The sequence below is a fragment of the Drosophila busckii genome, chromosome 3L (assembly GCF_011750605.1).
Source record: "Drosophila busckii strain San Diego stock center, stock number 13000-0081.31 chromosome 3L, ASM1175060v1, whole genome shotgun sequence".
In the NCBI taxonomy this organism is placed as follows: Eukaryota; Metazoa; Arthropoda; class Insecta; order Diptera; family Drosophilidae; genus Drosophila; species Drosophila busckii.
Window position 1 is genome coordinate 13,878,285 of NC_046606.1, and position 19,413 is coordinate 13,897,697.

The window sequence follows — 19,413 nt, forward strand, 5'->3', positions numbered from 1 at the left end:
ATTGTTATTTAAATCTTACAACATTTGCTTACAATTTCTACTAGGTCATGCATTTGTAATCAGTGTAATCAGTTTATTGCCACTTATTTGTGCACTAGAAACGTTTATTAGTTACTACAGTAAGCCCTCGCAAAAACTACTCGCTTTGACAGCCTTTTGGAGAGCGAATAACAAACAAAATTTCGTTTCGTAGTCACGAAGTTTCGGTTAGCAAACGTTTGAACATAAAATTGTAAGACCTTGTTATGAATATCGAGCAATCTGCTGGAACTTCGTTAATCGAGAGTCAAAGGGTTGAACCTCTAAGCTGCGATTAATGAAAGATCAAAATTTTAATTAGGCTCAATATATATACTACGGCTATAAGTTAAAGCCCAATTTAAACTCTCGATTTCCACTAAAGACTTTTCCATAAGTGATTAAACAGTTGAGTGAATATTGAAAAATACTTGCAAAGGCAGCGGCAATTCTCTACCCCGGCGGACATGCTCGCATCAAAGTATTTTCTCTCTCAAAGATATATAAATTTTTTTAATTATTGCTGCTCAGAGAGTTGCTCAATTTTAATGAGCAGCACAAGCTGCTGAATGAATTTCCGCTGCAAATAGTTTAAAGTGCAGCGGCAAAATTTCAGCACTTTTTGTGTGGCGGCAGGGCAATGAGGTGTGTGTGTGTGGCTGCCAACATGTTGACCAACTCATTTGCAGCACGCCAACAAAGGCAGACAGAACGTGCAACATTGTAATTACGCTCGGCTTGTTGGCAAACAGACAAACGGGAACACACACTGATTTCGAAAACTTTAGTTTGGACAAACTGCAAGTGTAGTAAAAATTTTTGTTTGCCACTTGAAAGCCACAGAGCCAACAAAAACGTAGCAAATGGCAGCCAAAACTGTTGCAAGCTTCAGTTTGCTGCTGCTGCTATTGAAAATTCAAATTTATGCCACATGTCGTTTTGGCCTCGACCAAGTCAACGCACAACGCAGATTACATTCGTGCCTAACACACAAAAAAAAAAAAAAACAAAAGGAGGAAAAGGCAGGAAACTCAAACATGTAGAGCTGGTCACATCTGTTTAAGCTTTGGCTGAAGTGTTTTGCTTTTTTTGCCACCGCCGCTTTGTTGTGCTTGCTTAACCAAACGCATACGTGCCTTTTACCACTGTGCTGGGACTTGGTTGGAGTAGCAAATGGTGTGCGCTTATGTGTTTAGTGTTCGCTAACTTTCGTTATCCTTGTTGGTTTTATTTCTGCTGCTCGAGTGAGGTGAGCAAGGATTATGCGTAAATTAATTACGCACAAGTCTTTGACTAAGGGTCAGTGATTTTTTCGTAAGTGCCACAGCTGCATAGAGATCAATTTAGTAAACCCTAGTTATGCTTATAAAATTAAAGATTTAAGCAAAATGCTGCTCAAATTTATAAAAAGTTAATGCATTGATTACCTAGTGGCTACCAAGTAACTATTTCATATTCAAATTGAATTATTCAAAATTTAAGTGTTTACCAAGTAACTAGTGCATACGCTAGTTTGTAGATAATATGCTTGACTAAGCAATAGACTAATAATTTCATAAATAGATTACATTGTTAGTGTTCACAAAGGAATTAGGTATTTCGCTAGTTTTCTAGTTTATAAGCTTAGGTAAAAATATTCAATAAATAAGCTACGAATTTAATAAAGGGAATACCAAGAATAGTTTACCAAGTAACTAGTGATTTAGCTAGCTCGAAATTAGATAGTCGAATGACTAAAACACTTCAATTAACTACAATAAAATTGAAAGCATTGAAGCTTACTAAGTAACTAATTTGAAAATAATTATTTTAAATTAGTAAAAAATAAAGCAAATACATTGTGGCTACCAAGTCACTAGTTCATTCGTTTAAAAAGCTCATAAGGCAAAAAATTCCATTAAACAAATATGTACAGTGTTTATTAAATAATAATAACTGCGCTAGTTCGCAGCTTAAACTCAAAAGATAAATCTTTTTTAATGGCAGTTATTTATTTAATTTTTCGCTGCTTTCATCTAGATAGTCGAACGACTTAGATAATTGAATTAAATACAATAAAATGTAAATTACCTAGAGCTTACTAAGTAAATCACTAATTCCAAAATAATTAATTTTAAATTAGTAAAAAATAAAGCTTTAATCTTAATAAGGCAAATACCTTTGTGGCTATCAAGTAACTAGTTTCATTTGCTAGATTGAAACTCAATTAGTAATTAAGCCAAAAATTCCATTAAATTGCGTAATATTGACTGCGCTAGTTCGCAGCTTAAACTCAAATGAAAAATCTTTAATTTAATGGCAGTTATTTTATTTAATTTTATCGCTGCTTTCATACGTCGCTTTTACTGTATTTGGTGCATTTTAATTCATGTTGGCTTCTGTCGTTTTACAATCTGTTTACATATAGTACACGCTCTGGCTATATACGCGCTGTTCTGGCGCGATAATAGTCGCTGAGGCGTGCGGCCTCACGCCAGCCCGTCTCGACAGCTCCGTGGACCGTCGAGTAGAAATGCTTGTGGGTGGCCTCGCCGGCAAACTGTAATCTTGGCTTGCCGTCCACTTCGCACAGCGGCGCCTCCAAGTCCCAAGCGCCTGTGCGCATTTCGTCCGCCTGTGTGGTGCGGAAACTGTAGCTGCCGCGAAAATTCGGATTGGCATGCCATTGGGTGCGCAGCAGACGCACTGGCTCGGGCACTGCGATGGGCAGGAATTTGCGGAACAGCCACTGCAGGCCCTCGAGCACTTCCTGCTCGGTAAGCGTTTCCATATGACGCGCATGCTCGCCTATAATCCAGCCCTGCAGCAAACGCGGCTGATAGGAGACGGGATAAAAGCCAAATACGCTTTCCAGCCAGAAGCGCTCGCTGCCACGCAGCTCAGCCAAGTCCTCGGCCAGCCACAGACAAGCAAAGCCAGGCCAATCCGCGGGCAGTGGCGCGACAGCATATTCCAAAAATAATTTATCCACAGTGCCTAGTTTTAAGCTTTTGATGGCACGCACCTTGGCCTCGGGCAGCGCGGGCACAAACATCGTTTGATGGCGTTCCTTTAGCACGCCCAGGGACACAGTGCAGATGACATGATCAGCTGTTAGGATTTCGCCATCCCAGCAGCGCACCAAGACCTGTTGCCCATCACGCCAGTTGATTTCAGTGATGCGCTTGTTGCACAGCACGCGGCCCTTGAGTATGCCCAGATCGTCGGGCTGGCAGGGCTTGGACTTCATCAGCAGACGCAGAAAGCTCTTGTAGCCCTTGTCGCGCCAATTGAGCAGCAGCTCGCCCTCGCATAGCCAGTACTCGAGATGGCCCTGGCCAGACACCTCAAACAGATGATCAGCCGCCTCGACAGAGGCTTCAAACTTGTGAAAGTTTTCCAGAAACTCTTGAGCGATGTGCTTATCTACAGGTGGCAGCTTTTCCAGCTCACGCCAGTACTTGGCGGAGATATAATCGCCCAGCGAGCCTTTGTAGTCCGCCAGCTCCGTTTGACGCTCTGGTATAGAAGCAAATGCTATGTTCTTAAGACTATCGGCTAGATCTTCAGCTAGCACCTCCTTGTTCGAGCGCACGCACTTGAAGGTTTCATAGTGCGCCTCTGTCGTCTCCAGCAGATTCAAATCCTTCACCGTTTCATACACCACATTGCCCTGCTCGCCATGACACCACTGAGCGCCCAAGTCCACCACATTGTCAGCAAAGGGAATCGTGTGCACACGTCCGCCGACGCGGCTTTCACCTTCGAGCAGCAGCACATTCCTGAAGCCCTCGCTGAGCAGTCGCGTCGCTGCTGCGATGCCGGCTGAACCTGCGCCAACAATTATAATGCGAGCGCTTTGCTTTGTTTTGCTCAAAGAGCGCAAACCGTTGACGCCGCCGTTCATTATGTTGTACCCTCTTCTCTTTAGCACGTCTTGCACACAGCGCGTGGGACAAGTGACTGACTTTTGTGACGCCATGGTCAGCTGTCAAATAGTCAGCGACCAGACAGAGCGAGAGAGAGCGACGCACAGTTGAGAGAGCGCGCGCGCGCTCTTTACAGATTGCGATTTTAGATAAGATAAGCAAGTGCCGTTGCTTTGTTGTTGTAAAGAGACGAGACAGCTCTTTGATCTTTAGCTAAGCGAGAGCGCATACATTTTTATTTATTGCTTTATTTTTAGTTGACTCGCTCTTAAGCTGCGCGCATGTTTAGACATCAATTAACATTTACACTACACATAATTTTTTTTATACTTTTTTGAATTTTCTAATAACAAAACAACAAAATCAAAGCTAAGTAAGTTATTTGTTAGACTCTGTGCTTTATCAAGATTGAAACTTTTATGTGCTCAAGATTTTAATCTAATTACTTAACTATACTAAATAAGATAAGCAGCAACATAGAAACGGATTCGCACTCTTTTGTGCAAATGCAGCAAATATTTTAGCTAAGAGCACTCAGTAAATCTACAGTCGCGGGAAAAATCTGCGCACTTTTCTTTTAGTCTTCTTATTACTTGATACGAAGCTTATCAACTTTTAATATAGCTATTAAACTAAAATATTTTGAGCACATTTGCTTATTCAACAAAATACTTAATTAAAATTATTTAGAAAATTTAAATCTTTCTGCTAGTGAAGAATATTTCCAAATTTAAAGTTAGCATAGCTGAATTGCCAACTTTTAAATTATTTCTAAAATATTCTTTCTTTGATTTGTAATTGGTATATAAATTAGCTTTTGTTAGTGTACGAACTTCTTTGTCCGCCACTGTGCATAACTTGCGCTTACAACTGATTGAATATTTGAATAGATTTAACTAAAATCCGCATACTAAACACACATACAGTAATTTATATAGCACATGCATACATAAACAACTGTAAATGCTAGACTGTTTAACAGTTAAAGCGGCTTTGATGAATGTATTCATCAAAATCCAATCATTGCAATTGCAGCGCGCACACAAAAACAACAAACGAAGCAATAGAGTGAGAGAGGGGGAGGGAGATCGAGAGGGAGAGAAAGAATAGCATTCAAGATGAGTACACCGAAATAATGGGAAACAACAGACAGCTGGGCGCAGCAGCGAGCTAAACGACTGACTTTGTTTTTTGCGTGGGTGGGTGGCGAAACTGACAACAAAATTGCAGTAATATTTTCTTTTTATTTTCCTTCTTTTTTCTGTTGTTTGTCTGCAAAACAAAACATTTGTGTGTGCATAGAAAGAAAATTACAGCAAAGCAAAACAAGCGAAAGCAACAATAACAAAAAAACAAAAATGCGATTAAAATGACAAGTGAAAGCAATTTTCGTGCAACTGCTGTGAGTAATGCCCTTGGGGGGGTGATTGGGGGTGAGAGTTGGAGTGAAGTCCTTTAAAAATATGACTTCGTTTATGTGGCCAGCTGAGCATATTGATATGCTACTGAACAAATTTATATTTATTTCGAAGCTTTTGCGTACTTACATGTTGACTGCATTCACATTTGAGTATCCATTCGACGGCAATGAATTTATTCTCGATTTGTATTTGATGTGATTGCAGAAATTCCTGATCAATTGGCTCCAACCCAAGCGTATCCCAAAGCTGTGCTGGCTGCTGCTGCTGCTGCTGCTGTCGCTTAAGTTGTGTTCGCTTTTGTACGTAGTTAATTGGATCAACGGCATTCAAAGGACACAGCATTTCAACCTGTGCAACCAGCAACAATAAAGCGGCGGAGAGAGAGAGAGAGAAAGACAGAAGTATGCAGGTAAGTGAAAGAGCAAGTACATTGGCATATTGTAAAAAGCTTAAATCTCAGCTACTAGTTGGAGCCCCAACTCTTGCTTCGTGTTTTCATTGTCTTGCCCTGAGTCCTGTGCCTGTTTTGTTATTGATTGGCACTGTAATCGTTAATAGTACTGCTATATATCTTGGCAATAGTGCAGGCTACCTACTAAATTGATTTTGACAGCTGTTGAGGGACCCTACCCCGTTCTGCTAGGCTCAAAGTGGATTTTAATTTCATTTGATTATTAATACCCAAAGACGTTGCCAAGCTACAAAAAATCAGCTACAGTTGCCGATTGCTGCAGGCAATTATTTTTATAGCACGACTTTTGTTCTGCAAAAAGTGTAATTGGTAAGAGGAAATGTCAGCGCGCACTGTGAATGGCATTTAAGGGTAAGCGCTGCAGCTTTTTTTCCTTTTTTTTTAATTTCTGAGAATTATTACTTACAATTTTTATTTCTGAGTATAAAACTTTGGGCCGAATGCGGCTTAAATTTTAATTTTAATTACATTTTCAAGTTAATATCATCGCGATATTAACTATTAACTGTCAGTTATTTTTAATTCTGAGGAAATTAATTAAATTTATATGTAAACGTTTTTGTAGATGAGGCTAAGAAGGATGTTTTTGTTAAAATAACACATTTAATATTTAAGTTCAGCGCTGTTATTGTTAACTTTTGTAGAGTACTTGATATTTTCTTGAATTTATTTAACAGCAAGTAAAACTTTCTATAATATACGGTTTCAAAATATTGTGATTATAAAGATGTTAACAATTTAACATAGCGCTGTCAATTGTCTTACATAGCTGGAAGCTATTTATTTTTATATCTGAGCACACTAAAGAGCTGATAAAAAACAACTATATATAATATATATATTTGTTATAGTAATAATTGAACATAATTCTGTTAACTCAAGTTACCTCTAACTCATAAATTTCGTAGCTGGCAGTCAACTGTGAAAATCTTAACATTCTGCTGTTAACCTTTGTGACCAAAAGTTACCCAAAACCAACTTTAACTGAGCTTGATTGCAGTCAAATGCCATTGCAAACACTTTTAGAAGACACAAACGACAATCGGACATCCTTGCAACATGTTGCACTTCGAAATTCGTGCTAAAAGCGTTTGGCCATTAGACGCAGATAGCACTGAACTGAACTGGACTGCTGGCCCATTATGCTGCTCACTGCTCACTGTGCTTGCCGCTTGTTGATTGTGGACTCTCGCTCACCTGTATCGTCGTGGACACGGCTGGCGTGCAGCACATGCTGCCATGATGACAACGTCCACATAGTTTCGGTCGATAAAGTTTGCGTGAAACGCACTCGCCGAGACGTACACGGGCCGGGCCCAAACGCTGCTGGCTGCGGCACTCGTGGCCCTTCTGCAATATTTGCATGCAAAGTGGCGAAGGGAGTGAAAAAAATTCTATAGCACAAAAGCTTTATTTGCTTTAGAGGTCAACTTACTCTTATTCTATGCGTGGGTTCGCGTCGATGATGATGTTGTGGCAGCTGCTGCAGCTGGCTTGCGGCCAACTCATGGCTATGCGCTCTGTTTTTGTTGTTGTTGTTGTTATTATTGTCGCCTGCACATCTGCGATTCTCACATAGCCGCAAATTGCTCAGTTGATGGCAACCCGCGTGTATGGCCGTGTGTCTGGTGGCAATGCCCAGGCCACAGCTGCGACTGCAGCTGGTCCAGTTGCCGCTGCTGCTATTATGGCAAGTGGCATAGACTAGGGATAGGGATATATAAACAAAGTGGAGTTTATTTTTTAAAAGCATATAAGAGTTTATGAAAAGTGCAAATTATGAAATTAAGCACTTTAAAATTTATAAAAAGGCAGCATAGCGTTTGAGTATTGAAAGTTATGGCAAATGCTTAGCAGCTTTAATTTCATTCGCAACTTTTATTTGATGCTCTCATAATTTCCTTCATATTTGTTTAGCATTTTTCTACAACTTTTACAGTTAATCAGCTCGAACTCTTTGTAAGTCTGAAAATTGTTGCTCCCTTGACGCTTTTGCCAGCACAAAAGTCCTTCGGACGAGACATTGCGACAGAGCTCTTAATAATCTTGTTTATTTATTGCATTTTGCGCGTTTAATTATCACTTAATCCTTGTGTAAGTAATTATGCTGCTGTCCAGAGCACCCCAAGTCCTTTGGCTTCAGCACAACCACTAGCAGCAGCAGCAGCAGCAGCAAAAGCAGAAGCCGAAGCTGCTGCTGGCAACTGTTGCCTTGTCATGGAATAATTCATCTTCGTAAATATGCGTTGCGCATTTCGGGGGGTTGGGGTTGGCCATTGGACGCTTAAAAAGCATTAAGTTGTGCTACGCTGACAACGTCGACGGCATTCGCCCCGAGCGCCATTAACCAAGGACTGAAGACAGGCCGCGCCACAACCATAAACACACTTATAAAACAATAACAAAAGGCCAAGCACACACACACACACACACACAAATAAACACACAACTTACCATCAGCTGTTGGATTCTCACATAGCCACATTTTGCAACAGTGTCCTGGGACCTCAACCAGACGCGGCGATCTGCACGAAATCGTGTCCTCCGGCGCTGGCAGCTGCTCGTTCGGACACAACGAGGAGCAGGCATGCCGTCCGTTCTATATGGAAGCACAGGCATTAAAATACATAAAATATAAGCGTTAGAGCATTGCTTGCCAAGCGCAGTTAAGTGGCCAAAATATACGTTTGTTGTTGTTGTTGTTTCCCACTCCCAACAAAAGCAAAAGCGAAATGAAATGAAATGAAATTGTTTGTTAATCAGTTGCTATTGCTCTCGCGCCAAATTAACATTTTAGTGTGCAGCAGTCCAACTATTTTATTTATAAGGATTTGTTGCTATGCTGTGAGCTACTGGCGCCAGTTTGACTATAGCTGCTCTTTAGTGGGCACTATCTATCAATATTACATTACAGTCCAAGCAGTGACGCGTCTGTTGTTGTCGTAGACTGTTTTAGTTTACTGAGCCAAGATGGATGGCAACCATTACCGAAGACAGTAAACACTCAATAAGATTGCAAATTGCAATTGAACTTTTTATTAAGCAAGCCTAGAAACTTGAAGCTACTTTAAATATAAATAATTTCTAAGGCACACAGACTCAGATTAATAAAATAAAATATATAGAAAATAATTTAAGCTGCCTTGATATTATAATTATTTATTTTTAACAACTAAGCAGTTTAAATTCTAAACGAAGCTCTAGAGTCGTTCATTTAAATATAAAAAATATGTTGCCTACTTTTTGTTGTCAACAAAATTGTCTTTCACTTTTTTCGCATTTTTATGCCTACCACTGTCATTTATTTAAACAATTGCGCTTTGTATACAACTATAAGCTATTAAACTATTCAATACTTTGTTTGCTGCACATTTAAGCTTTAGTAGCTGTTGTTAAAACTAGTATTATCTTTTGTTAAAATGGCAGCTAGGCAACTAAAAGCTGTCCAAATGCCACGCCAACAGCCATTACTAAAGCTAAATGACAAAGAGCGTAAAAAAAACGTGTAGTTTAATCATTGTGTGTGAGCAACAACAAACCGAAAAATAGAGACAGCAAAAGGAAAATCAAGCTGCGTTTAGTACAACTGCAATTGACTTTAGACTATGGCAGAGAGCGACGTTAGTGCCAATGCCTGTGGTTAGTGTCATTTAAGCGTCAGCTGCACCCACCCACCCACCCACACCCACCCTTACTTACCTCGCAAACACATTGAGTTTTACAATCCAATTTAAATGTGGCTCCATGTGCGAATGTTGTGTTGCCAACGCTGCAATTGGCTGCAGGCAGGCGACAGCACAAAAGCGAACCGAAAGTACAAGGCCATGTGTCGAGTCGAGTCGAGTCGGATTGAGTTGAGTTGAGCAAGCCACAAAACCAGGCCATTGTTGTCGCGCAGCGTCAAAGAAAAGAGCGAAAAAAATTTGGTATATATAGTAAAGTCAAAGTCAAACGCGTATGCTTCATATTACACATACGCAGCGTAAACATTAATCTATGCGCACTTTTAATAAATTTCTTAACATATAATTTATATAAATGAGTTTGCCATAAACATGACAACAATTGTTTGCTTCAGCCCTCAAAAAAAAAACGAAACCAATTAATATTGCAGCTATGTTGAGCCTACATTAATGTTAAGTACAGCGCCAAGGGAGGCAAATACAATAGATTTTTATGTGTGTGTGTGTGTGTGTTGTGTCTCATCAAAATTAATACTGACAAATGTTTGTACTTTATGGCATGCCCATTAGGTATAAAAGTTTACTTTGGCCCTTTGTTATTTGTAGAACGCCAATCACAATTATCCAGTTTTTTTTTTTTGAGCTCTCGACATGTGGCATTTGCAATTTCAATGTTACACACACACACACACATACAGCGCCTACACACAGTTGTCTCTTTAGTCTGCTACGTGCTTGGGTGTCATGTTTTTTGCTCACATACAAGTCAAGCTTGCCAGCTTGAATTGATTTCCAGCCACAACGTGACTTACGAAGGTGTAAGAGATATATATGTATGCATATATGTATGTATATGTGCTCTTGCATCATCATTCATTTGCTTGGCAGCATCAATGGTTAATGCGAAAATTGGCATTGTGGCATGCGCTCGTTGCGTAATGAATATGGGCACGTGGTTGCATATTTAGATGCCTGCTGATTGCCACTGATTAGATTATTGAGTAAGCGAGACTTTTTGCCAGCCACAAGGTTGCATTTTCCAATGCCGTATCACACACACACACACACTCGTAGCTAGGACTAAGCACTTTGCTGCTGCTTACGTGTCCATGGCCCCAAGGCATAGTTACAAGTAAATATCTTATTGGCAAACCAGCGCCAGCCCCAGCCCCAGCCCCAGCCCAGCCAGCCAAGCTGTGTGTGTGTGCATGCTCGAAAGGCCTTTACACCTTTTCACTTTGTGGCGAATTGTGTCATTTTCGAAAGTGCAATCTTCTTAATGTACTTTGGCATAAGAACGACCGACACACAGACACTGCCTGTCTACATTTAACAGACACGAGCGCAAAAGCTTGTCAGCCACACACACACACAGACACTTTACATACCATAAAGCAGTTGAGTGTGTGTGTGTGATTGCATGAGTATGTCGCACGCTCGTTAAAAGCAATCGCTGCCTGGCCTTTAACATAGTATCGAGTTGAGTTCATATAAGAAACTGCAGTTGCTAGACATAGCAGAGAGTTTTTATACACTAAGCAAAGTTTAATATTCGCGTATTTATACGAAAAGTTCGTTGCTTTTGAACAGCGCTTAAAAGTAGGCAATGCAAAAGCATTGCATTTATATGCAAGCAATTTATATAAAGAATTATGCTGATATATGCATTAAAGCCTAAAAATCTAAAGATATTATTAATTTTAATGCATTTATTTAATTTTCTTTTGTACAAATGAATGATTTAGCTGAAAGCTTAATGCTATTTTTATTAATTTAAAGAGAGATTCATTTGCATAACGTTTGATTTTAATTTTATTTATTTATTTTAATTGTAGCCTAGAATTAAATTCTATGGTATAGCCAGAGCAACAAAGGCATTCAGGCTGTATTTTAATTTTAATGTGCATTAATGTCTAAAAATATATTTTTATTAAAATTTTCTAAACAATTGACACTTTTTTATTTGCTATAAAACTATAAAAAAACGCATGTCGCTTTTAATTTAAATTTAAATAAATTCCAAGTGCAGAGCAAGCATTTGACGAACTTCTGTTCCCCAGAGCTCATTTGTTTATACTTTAGGCAAGCTTCTTCCGAGAGCAAGTCTGCTTGCTGTACTGACATAGAGCATAAAGAGAAAGAAAGAAAGAACGACAACAACTAAGGTCGCCCTTGAGGCGGAAGTGAACACATACAGGAATTGCATTGTGAGCACTTTTATCTACAGCATACGCTGTCAACATTTAAGGCTCTGTCTGTCTGTCTGTCTGTCTGCGCTCAGCTGAAGCATACTTAAGCAGTTACAGGCGAGTATATGTCGCTTTCCTTTTTGCTCGCTGCTTTTTATATCTGTGTATGTGTGTGTGTGTGGGAAAAACCTGTTGTCCAGGCTATAACTTCATGACATGCATTATGCTTAGCTATAGTTTGAAATCAGCACTCGGGCAAAAGTTGTGGAGCTGTCTGTGCTGTCTGTCCAACGACTGTTTGCTTGCCATGGGTTTGAGGTCACGTGTGTGCAGTTTATTTGTTTTATATGCGAGCCCAGGCTCTTGAAGTGTTTGCTTTACTTAGAGTTCTTATGCTACCCCTTTTTTTTTTCGTCCTAAGATTTACTCGAGTCGTTGATGACCGTCTATATACAAATATAAAGTTTCATTTTGTAAAAAAGATTTACAGCACTTGAGCGTGTGTGCGACAAGTTTACCTTGCACTCTGCTGTGCTTTGCTGTGCTTGGGCTAATGCGGCGTATGCGCAATTTCAGCTTGCAGTTTATTTAATTATAGCTTATGCTTTTTTCTATAGCAATTTACTTTTGTAAATAAATTTAGCTCGTTTTTGAACTAAATCTTGCCTGCCTGGCATAGCAATTTCTCACGATTTGGTAAATATGTTTTGTAAACTTTACACACACACACACACACACATACACGTGCAACATATTTCGTGTTTCGTTAACTTTTTTATCCAAAAAAAAGAACGTGCAAGTTTTACAGTTTAAATAAACTTGTACCGCTTTTGCTTTTGCTGCCTGGATGGACAATGCAACAGCGCAACCGACGGTGGCAGCAACAACGTCTGGCGCATTGATATGCGCCCAAGGCACTTTTTACACATCGAGCCAAACGCTCACCCTCGTCTCATCCAGAAACTGGCGTCGATCTGCTGCTTCCCAAGCGCAAACTGTATTGGCATTTGACTCGAAAAGTTTTTCAACTCACACACACACACACGCACACAAATAAAACATATGCAATGGCATAGCTAGGGGATATATTTTGTTGTACAAAAATCGGAAAACTTTTTCCTCACAGTTCGTGCTGCTGTTTAATTTTGAAAAGCTTTGTTGCGACAACATGTGAACAGCAGCAAAATGAAATCAAATAAAATACGTAGAACTGAAATAAAATGAACATGGGCTAATGCTTTATGCGTTAGTTGTAGTTCGATTAGCCCATTGAGAGCAGTAGGGGCGGGTGGACTTGTTCTATTGTTAAGCTATAACTATGGATACTACTAGTTTGAATGGCATTGTATAAAAAACGAAATGTTGAATTAGTTTTCTATGTTTTTTTTTTAACATATCAAATCAAATATCGCACAATTTTAACGAGCACAACTAAAGCAATAGCTTAAATATTTAATGCGCATAAATAATCTGCATGGAAATTTGATTTTTGTAAATCTAGCTTAACACAGTTGGGCTCAAGCGACAGTGTAAGACTCTGTGCATATTACAGACAAAAGTTTAGAGGGACTTTGAATCTATTTAATTCTACTTTTAATAATTAAATTATTATTTATTTATTTATTTAATGTCAACTATGGTCAGTCCACGATAAAAGAAAAGGATGACAAAAAATATTTAAAATTAAATTAAAAATTATTTAAAATTTTTAGATTTGATAAACTTATAGATTGGGAGTGTGAAATTAAATAAATCTAAATTAATAGATGCGCTATTTAATTAGACTAAACTATAAGACCGCTGTACATTTTTTGCTTTACAGTTTCACTTTAAATCTTTGCACTTATTTGTCAATTTATTTTATATTTAGCAGTAGCTAATGCTTTAATGGAATTACTTACTTTTAGCCATTAAAAATAGCATATAATGTACCTTCATTACAAACACTCTAGAAATAGCAATCGTACCTAACACTCAATCAGCATTTAGTTCAATCAAAATCAATTTCATATAAATTGGATATTTCCTTCAATTTGCTCAGACTCTTGCGTACGTGAAATGTATTTGGGTTTGACTTGCAAAAAAAAAAGAGAGAAAAAGCAACATTCGCATTGCCTTTGACTAATGAAGCGCAACGTTAATGTCATTTCTCAATTTACATGACAAGCCCGTAGCCTCAAAAGCTACAACGCTTTCAATTTAATGCTTAAAATATAAATAAATAAATTTAAAATGCCAACTTACCCGGATTTGCATGTCTAGGCAACTATATGCAGCATAATTATAAAGAGCAAGAGAAAGAGAGAGATAGAGAGCAGGCGTAGATTAATAAAATAAATCAACATTTGAGTGTTTGTTTGCGTCCGCTTCAACTCACTCTGATGACCTTAAAGCCCAAGCTCAAATTCGCATCCACGCCGGCAATGAGACTATTACAAAATAAACTAAGCAATGGCAGCAGTATCAGCATTTTCTGTAAATAGAGAGAAAAAACGCTGAAGTGAGTGGGCGTGGCTATGCCGAAAAACAAAACAAAAAATAAAAAAAAAAAGGTCGGGCAGCCACAGTCGCAACGCCTTTGCCCGTCTATGTCGGCGTTATTAAGGTCAATTCAATGTCTGCACTTGGTTTTTTTTGGTTACGGCTAATGGTTACGGTTATGTCGGGCCTGTATAAACACAGGCATGGGCGTGGGTGAGGGGGGCGTTACGACTGAACTCACTCTGTTTGCATTTATTATTTATCATTTTTGTTGCTGTGTGTCGAGGAGTTGTGTAGAAGTTGTTTGAGCAACAGCAATTTCTATTGTTTTCTAAAGCAACAGCACATAAATGTGCCAAAAAGAAAACCAATTTGTTGATAAGCCATAAATAATATCAAAATTGCTTAAAAGTATAAAAGAGTAGAGTTGGGTTTGAGGTTTATCGCAGTAAGAACTCTTTGTAGTAAACTAGCACTAAGATTAAAGACATAAACAATTATTTAAAAATTTATTTTTTTGTACAAAATAAGTCTTATAGTTTTTTAAAAATATTTTATTGAGAAAAGATTACAGTACGTATATTTTTTTTAAATTTATAGAGTAGCCAAATTTGTTTTAAATTAAATAATTTATAAGTTATACATATTTATTTATTTTAAATAATTTTATTTAATTTATAGAATCAGTCTTAACATATTTTGCTCATGTTAAATCATTTTTAAGCAAAATAGATTTTAACATTTGCTTATTTTTGTTTGTAGCTAGTAGAATAAATATTTATTATATAATTTGTAGCTTAGTATTTTACATTAACTTTTTGAATTTTTGAATTAAATAATCAAATTTAGAACAAAAACTTGTATATTTTTTTCTTTGAGTAAATGAACATTTTGCTCTCTCTTTATGCATGAATAGTCAAGATCTACTGTAGTCGTAATTTTGCTATATGCAGCCATTATTAAAAATCAAGCAAGCAATTTCATTTGATATAGTTACGGCACAGAAAATAAGAAGAAGAAGAAGCAGCAGCAGCACAGGCAGATTTATAAACGAGGCTTGCTTTTTGCTTTTGTGATTAAACGCACATTGGATATTTTACACAAAAGCGAAAACTCATTAAAAAATATTTTCGCGCGCAAACATTTAATAAAAAAAACACCAACATACAAAAAGGTATTTCATTAAACATTAATAAATAAATGAGCAAGCATGCGTCGTGGCAGAGCAAAAAATTAAAAGGCACAAATTATATGAAAAGTGAAAAACAAAGGCGCTGCCACATATAAGTGGAAAGGAGAGAGAGGGACAGACAGAGAGAGAGTAAAACGTGCGCTTAATGCGCCAGATTTCAATTAACGAGGCAATGTCATGTGGCGCCGTTAAGTGGATAAACAGCGCCTTGGCAAAAGGACACTCAGCGGAGGCTGCAGGACGCGTTGCAAGGGCTGCTTCATTACGTTACACATGCGCGTCGTACTTGTCGTAATTATTGTAATTACAATGAGCGATGAGCATGCCAATGCCTATTAACAACGTTGCAACAGACAGACGGACAGACAGACAGACATTCAGTCGGTCGGCACTATCATTGACACTTTTAATTGCAGCTAGCAACTAGTTGGGAATGCTAAAAGTGGGGCAACATCATTTGCCAGCAAAGATTTGCCAACAGCTCATAATTATGCTGCCAAAGCGAGGGCGGCGGCAGCGTCGAAATTCATCAACAGAAGCGAAAAGCTGACAACTCAGCAAGTTCCTACACGCCCCAAAGCAAACATGGCGAACAAAAAACATTTTTTTGTCAGTCACAACGGAAATGAGCAGAAGCAACAGCAACAAGGCAAAAAGGGTTTTCTTCCTAATGTAAAAATAAACAATGCATGCAAACGCGTGTTCTTTAAAGTCTTGAATGCTTAAAGAAAGTTAAAGCAAACGCTTTAATGATGAACGCTTGGCTCTCAATTAATCTTGTTGGCTTAATCTATTAGCCAATTTGGGCTTGCAATTCGGCGCCCATTAGCTCTTTGATTTTGGCTAAACAGCCTAAGCTTTAATAAGCCCTAATAAGCAGCCATTTAGCTCTTGTTATATAGTATATCAAATTCCAACGCCATTGCAATCAATATCCATGACTAAGCTTATGATAGACTCAACTATTTCTTATCTTTCTCGACTTGGCACATAGTACGAGTATGACAGACACTAGTAGTAGCCCCCAAGGCACATTGTTAGGCATCAAGCACTTAACCGTGTCAAGCATCGATTTATTGCTCTCACACTTGATTCGTGCCCCTCCAGTTCCCGTCCCGTGTCCGCTTGTTACTCAGCACTTTGGTAAGCTTGTCTGTCGTCTTTTAGTTTTTACGCTTCTTCCAATGCTTATTCATCTTCTATTTTTTGGGCGTTTTTGCGTTTTGGGCGCGTTGAATTGATTGATTTTCTTTGCACACACAAAACTACTCACTTGATACCCTACCCCATGCCCCACCCTACCCTGCCTGAGCCACCATAATGTTGACGCAGCGTCATAAATAAAAACACTCAGTTATTCATGTCGTTGATTTTTTCCCATCGCCTCTGCTATTCGTTTTCGTTTTTTTTTTCGCCTATGCCTCTTGCCTCTTGTGGCACAAGTATTCATTGGTTGCCTATGGCAAATGCTTCAAATGCCAAATTGTATCACTTAATATTTGGATTTTTGCTTTTTATGCTTCTTGCAGTTGTCAGTTTGTCTTCTGACTATCTATCGGGTATATTGTGATCTCTAGCAAATTTGCTAAAAAATTGTCTTTCAAAAAAGAAAGGAATTCATTTAAAAATTCAACAATATTTATTATTTTGAGCATGTCTAATACTAAGTTAAGCTTAAAGTTTGTTGTAAATGCACAATTCACATTTTTTTATTAGTAGCAAATGTATAATTTTTTAAATTTAGTACAAATTAATTTAGATCAACAATTGTTGGGCCTTAAATCTGTAGACACAAAAGTATTAAGACTAATGTTAGATTACTTAGATTAATCTAAGCTTTAAATTTATATTTTTTTTAATAACAGTGCAAATAAATTATTTTTAATATAATTTATTAGTAATAAATTATTGCTAATAAATTTAGATCAACATTTGAGTAGAGCCTGAAAGCTTTTAAATGTTTGTTTCACACAACTATTAAGACTCTGAAGATTAAATTATTTTAGTAACATATGCTAAGCTTAATATTTTATTATTTTATAAAGAAAATATATTCAATTTAATTATATAGTTTGGCTCAAGCTTTAATAAGCCTTAACACCGCTGAGTGAGCGGCTTTAAATTTGTAACTTATTTTAATAAGAACTTAATTATTTTGCTAACATATGCTAAGCTTAAAACTCTATTATTTATAACAAACATATGCTGATCTGCTTATAAACATAACTGCTACATATGGAACGGCTTAGGTAACCAAGGATATCTAACTGGCAGTTAACTTTATCTATGCTGAGCTACAAATTTTTTGTCTGCCTGCCAACCAACCCACAATTGCATGTTGACGTTGTCTGGTTTGCTTGTCATTTTAGCTGTTAGCAGCGTTCGATTGTCGAGTGTGTGTTCGTGTGTGTGTGTGTGTTGATTTGTGTGTTAGTGAATAATTGATGGAATGACAAACGCTGGCAATGTGTCAGCTTTGTCGTTGCCATGCACACACACAAGTCGCAGTCGAAGCGTTTTAGGCGTTGGCAACCCAAACTGCTTATGTTGCCATTGTTAGTAACTGCTCATAGATATTTTGTCTAATAAGCAACAGAAGCTTAGGACTCCAGTGCATGTATGAATGATGAGCTGTAGCTGAAATTAATAGCTTAGCGCTATTTTATTTATTGTTAGCAGTGCTTTGTAGTGCTGCGTGGCATAAATTTCATTACAGGTTAATTGAAATTCATTTGAGCAAATCAAATTAAGTCAAAAGTGTGCATACAAAGCGCTGCGACGTGCCTGTCTGAAAGGCTAAAGGACAAAGCACACGTCGACAAAGGCGCCAGCAAAGTGTTACAAGTGATTCATTCATAACAATAAATTAGGCGAGACACAAAGTCTAAGCGAATGATGCTCCCCTGGGAGCAACAACAACAATTGCTGCTGTCGCTGCTGCTGCCTGTCACATAAATAGACTTGTCCCAAAACTTAATATTAGCGCGTGTAAATCAGTTAAAGTTTATGCTCAAAAAAAGATGTTGCCAAGTTTGTTTAAATCGTGGCAAAGCCTAAAGCAAATACAAAGCTCAGAGCGCTCTCACCCACAAACGCAAAGAACTAAAAAAGGTTAAAGCAAATATTTGTGCTGATGTCTGTATGTAATTACCAAAGTACAGCTGTGCCTAAGTACACACACACACACACACACAGACACATAAATATGTGAGACTAGTGTGTGTAGGTTTTTGCAAACGTACGTGGCTTTATGCTTAAATAAACATTTCCTCATGTGCTCGTGGTCAAGCGTTCGCTCATTCTCCCTACAGCTTCAGCTTCAGCTTCAGTTTCAGCTGCTCTGCCCTCGGCTCAAAGCCAAATCGTTGATTGCACAAGTTGATGGCCAACACATGTCCAAGATATATGCTGCCGATATAGCAGGCAACACTTATATATGCACAATTCTGAGTAGGTGCTGTCTACACAACTTATGTATGTGTGTGTGTGTGTGTGTGTGGGTTATATTTCTTTACTCACGTGTTGTTGTTGCTCTTGTTGTTAGTCACTTCAATTGGTGTCTGTAGTTTAGCTCGCATTAGCTGCTGCCTGCTGCTGCTGCTGTTGCTTCAAGGCTCTGTCAGTGACTTTATATATTGATAGCTGCAAGAGATAAATGCAATTTATATAAATTACTCAAATGGTCTTGCGCCACAGTAATTGCGTTTTTAAGCTTAAGCAATTAATTGTTACAACTGTACGAATCTTAAGCAAGCAATTAAAAGTTCAGTCATAGCGCAATTCGTTCTAAGTTAGCATAGTAAATGCTTAAATAATAGAATAGGTAATAGATTTGTGGGATGCTTTAATCTAATGCATAGCTTAGATATGTTAACAAACTTTACAGACTTATGTTAATTTACAGCAACTGTAGCTAGTACTGTTAAAATAATGTAAGTCAAATATATTTGTAATTTAAATTATTTAAAATAATTACTCAGTTTTTAATTTTTTGTTTGACTAAAGTTTTTTGCTTGAAAATAATTGAATTGAAATTTTTTATTTGACTA

At 37.9% G+C, this 19,413-nt stretch overlaps 2 protein-coding genes across 3 annotated transcripts in view; both read right to left on the reverse strand.

The window, feature by feature from the left end:
• The window catches only part of LOC108597916 (putative mediator of RNA polymerase II transcription subunit 26), a 48,871-nt gene that overhangs the window by 4,046 nt on the left and 25,412 nt on the right, over positions 1-19,413 (reverse strand). For both annotated transcript variants that reach the window (XM_033293398.1, XM_033293399.1), the window contains exons 2-9: positions 18,884-19,006; positions 14,069-14,164; positions 13,936-13,957; positions 9,519-9,598; positions 8,274-8,418; positions 7,255-7,523; positions 7,017-7,169; positions 5,474-5,695 (exon numbers count right to left, since the gene is read on the reverse strand). In XM_033293398.1, the coding sequence (XP_033149289.1) occupies positions 5,474-5,695; positions 7,017-7,169; positions 7,255-7,523; positions 8,274-8,418; positions 9,519-9,598; positions 13,936-13,957; positions 14,069-14,161 (984 nt within the window). In that variant the 5' untranslated portion in view covers positions 14,162-14,164; positions 18,884-19,006. The remainder of the gene's footprint in view (positions 1-5,473; positions 5,696-7,016; positions 7,170-7,254; positions 7,524-8,273; positions 8,419-9,518; positions 9,599-13,935; positions 13,958-14,068; positions 14,165-18,883; positions 19,007-19,413) is intronic.
• LOC108598520 (spermine oxidase-like) lies at positions 2,208-4,252 on the reverse strand. The gene has a single exon (XM_017985200.2). It carries the CDS (start codon positions 3,977-3,979, stop codon positions 2,438-2,440), a length of 1,542 nt encoding a protein of 513 aa, XP_017840689.2. The 5' UTR covers positions 3,980-4,252; the 3' UTR covers positions 2,208-2,437.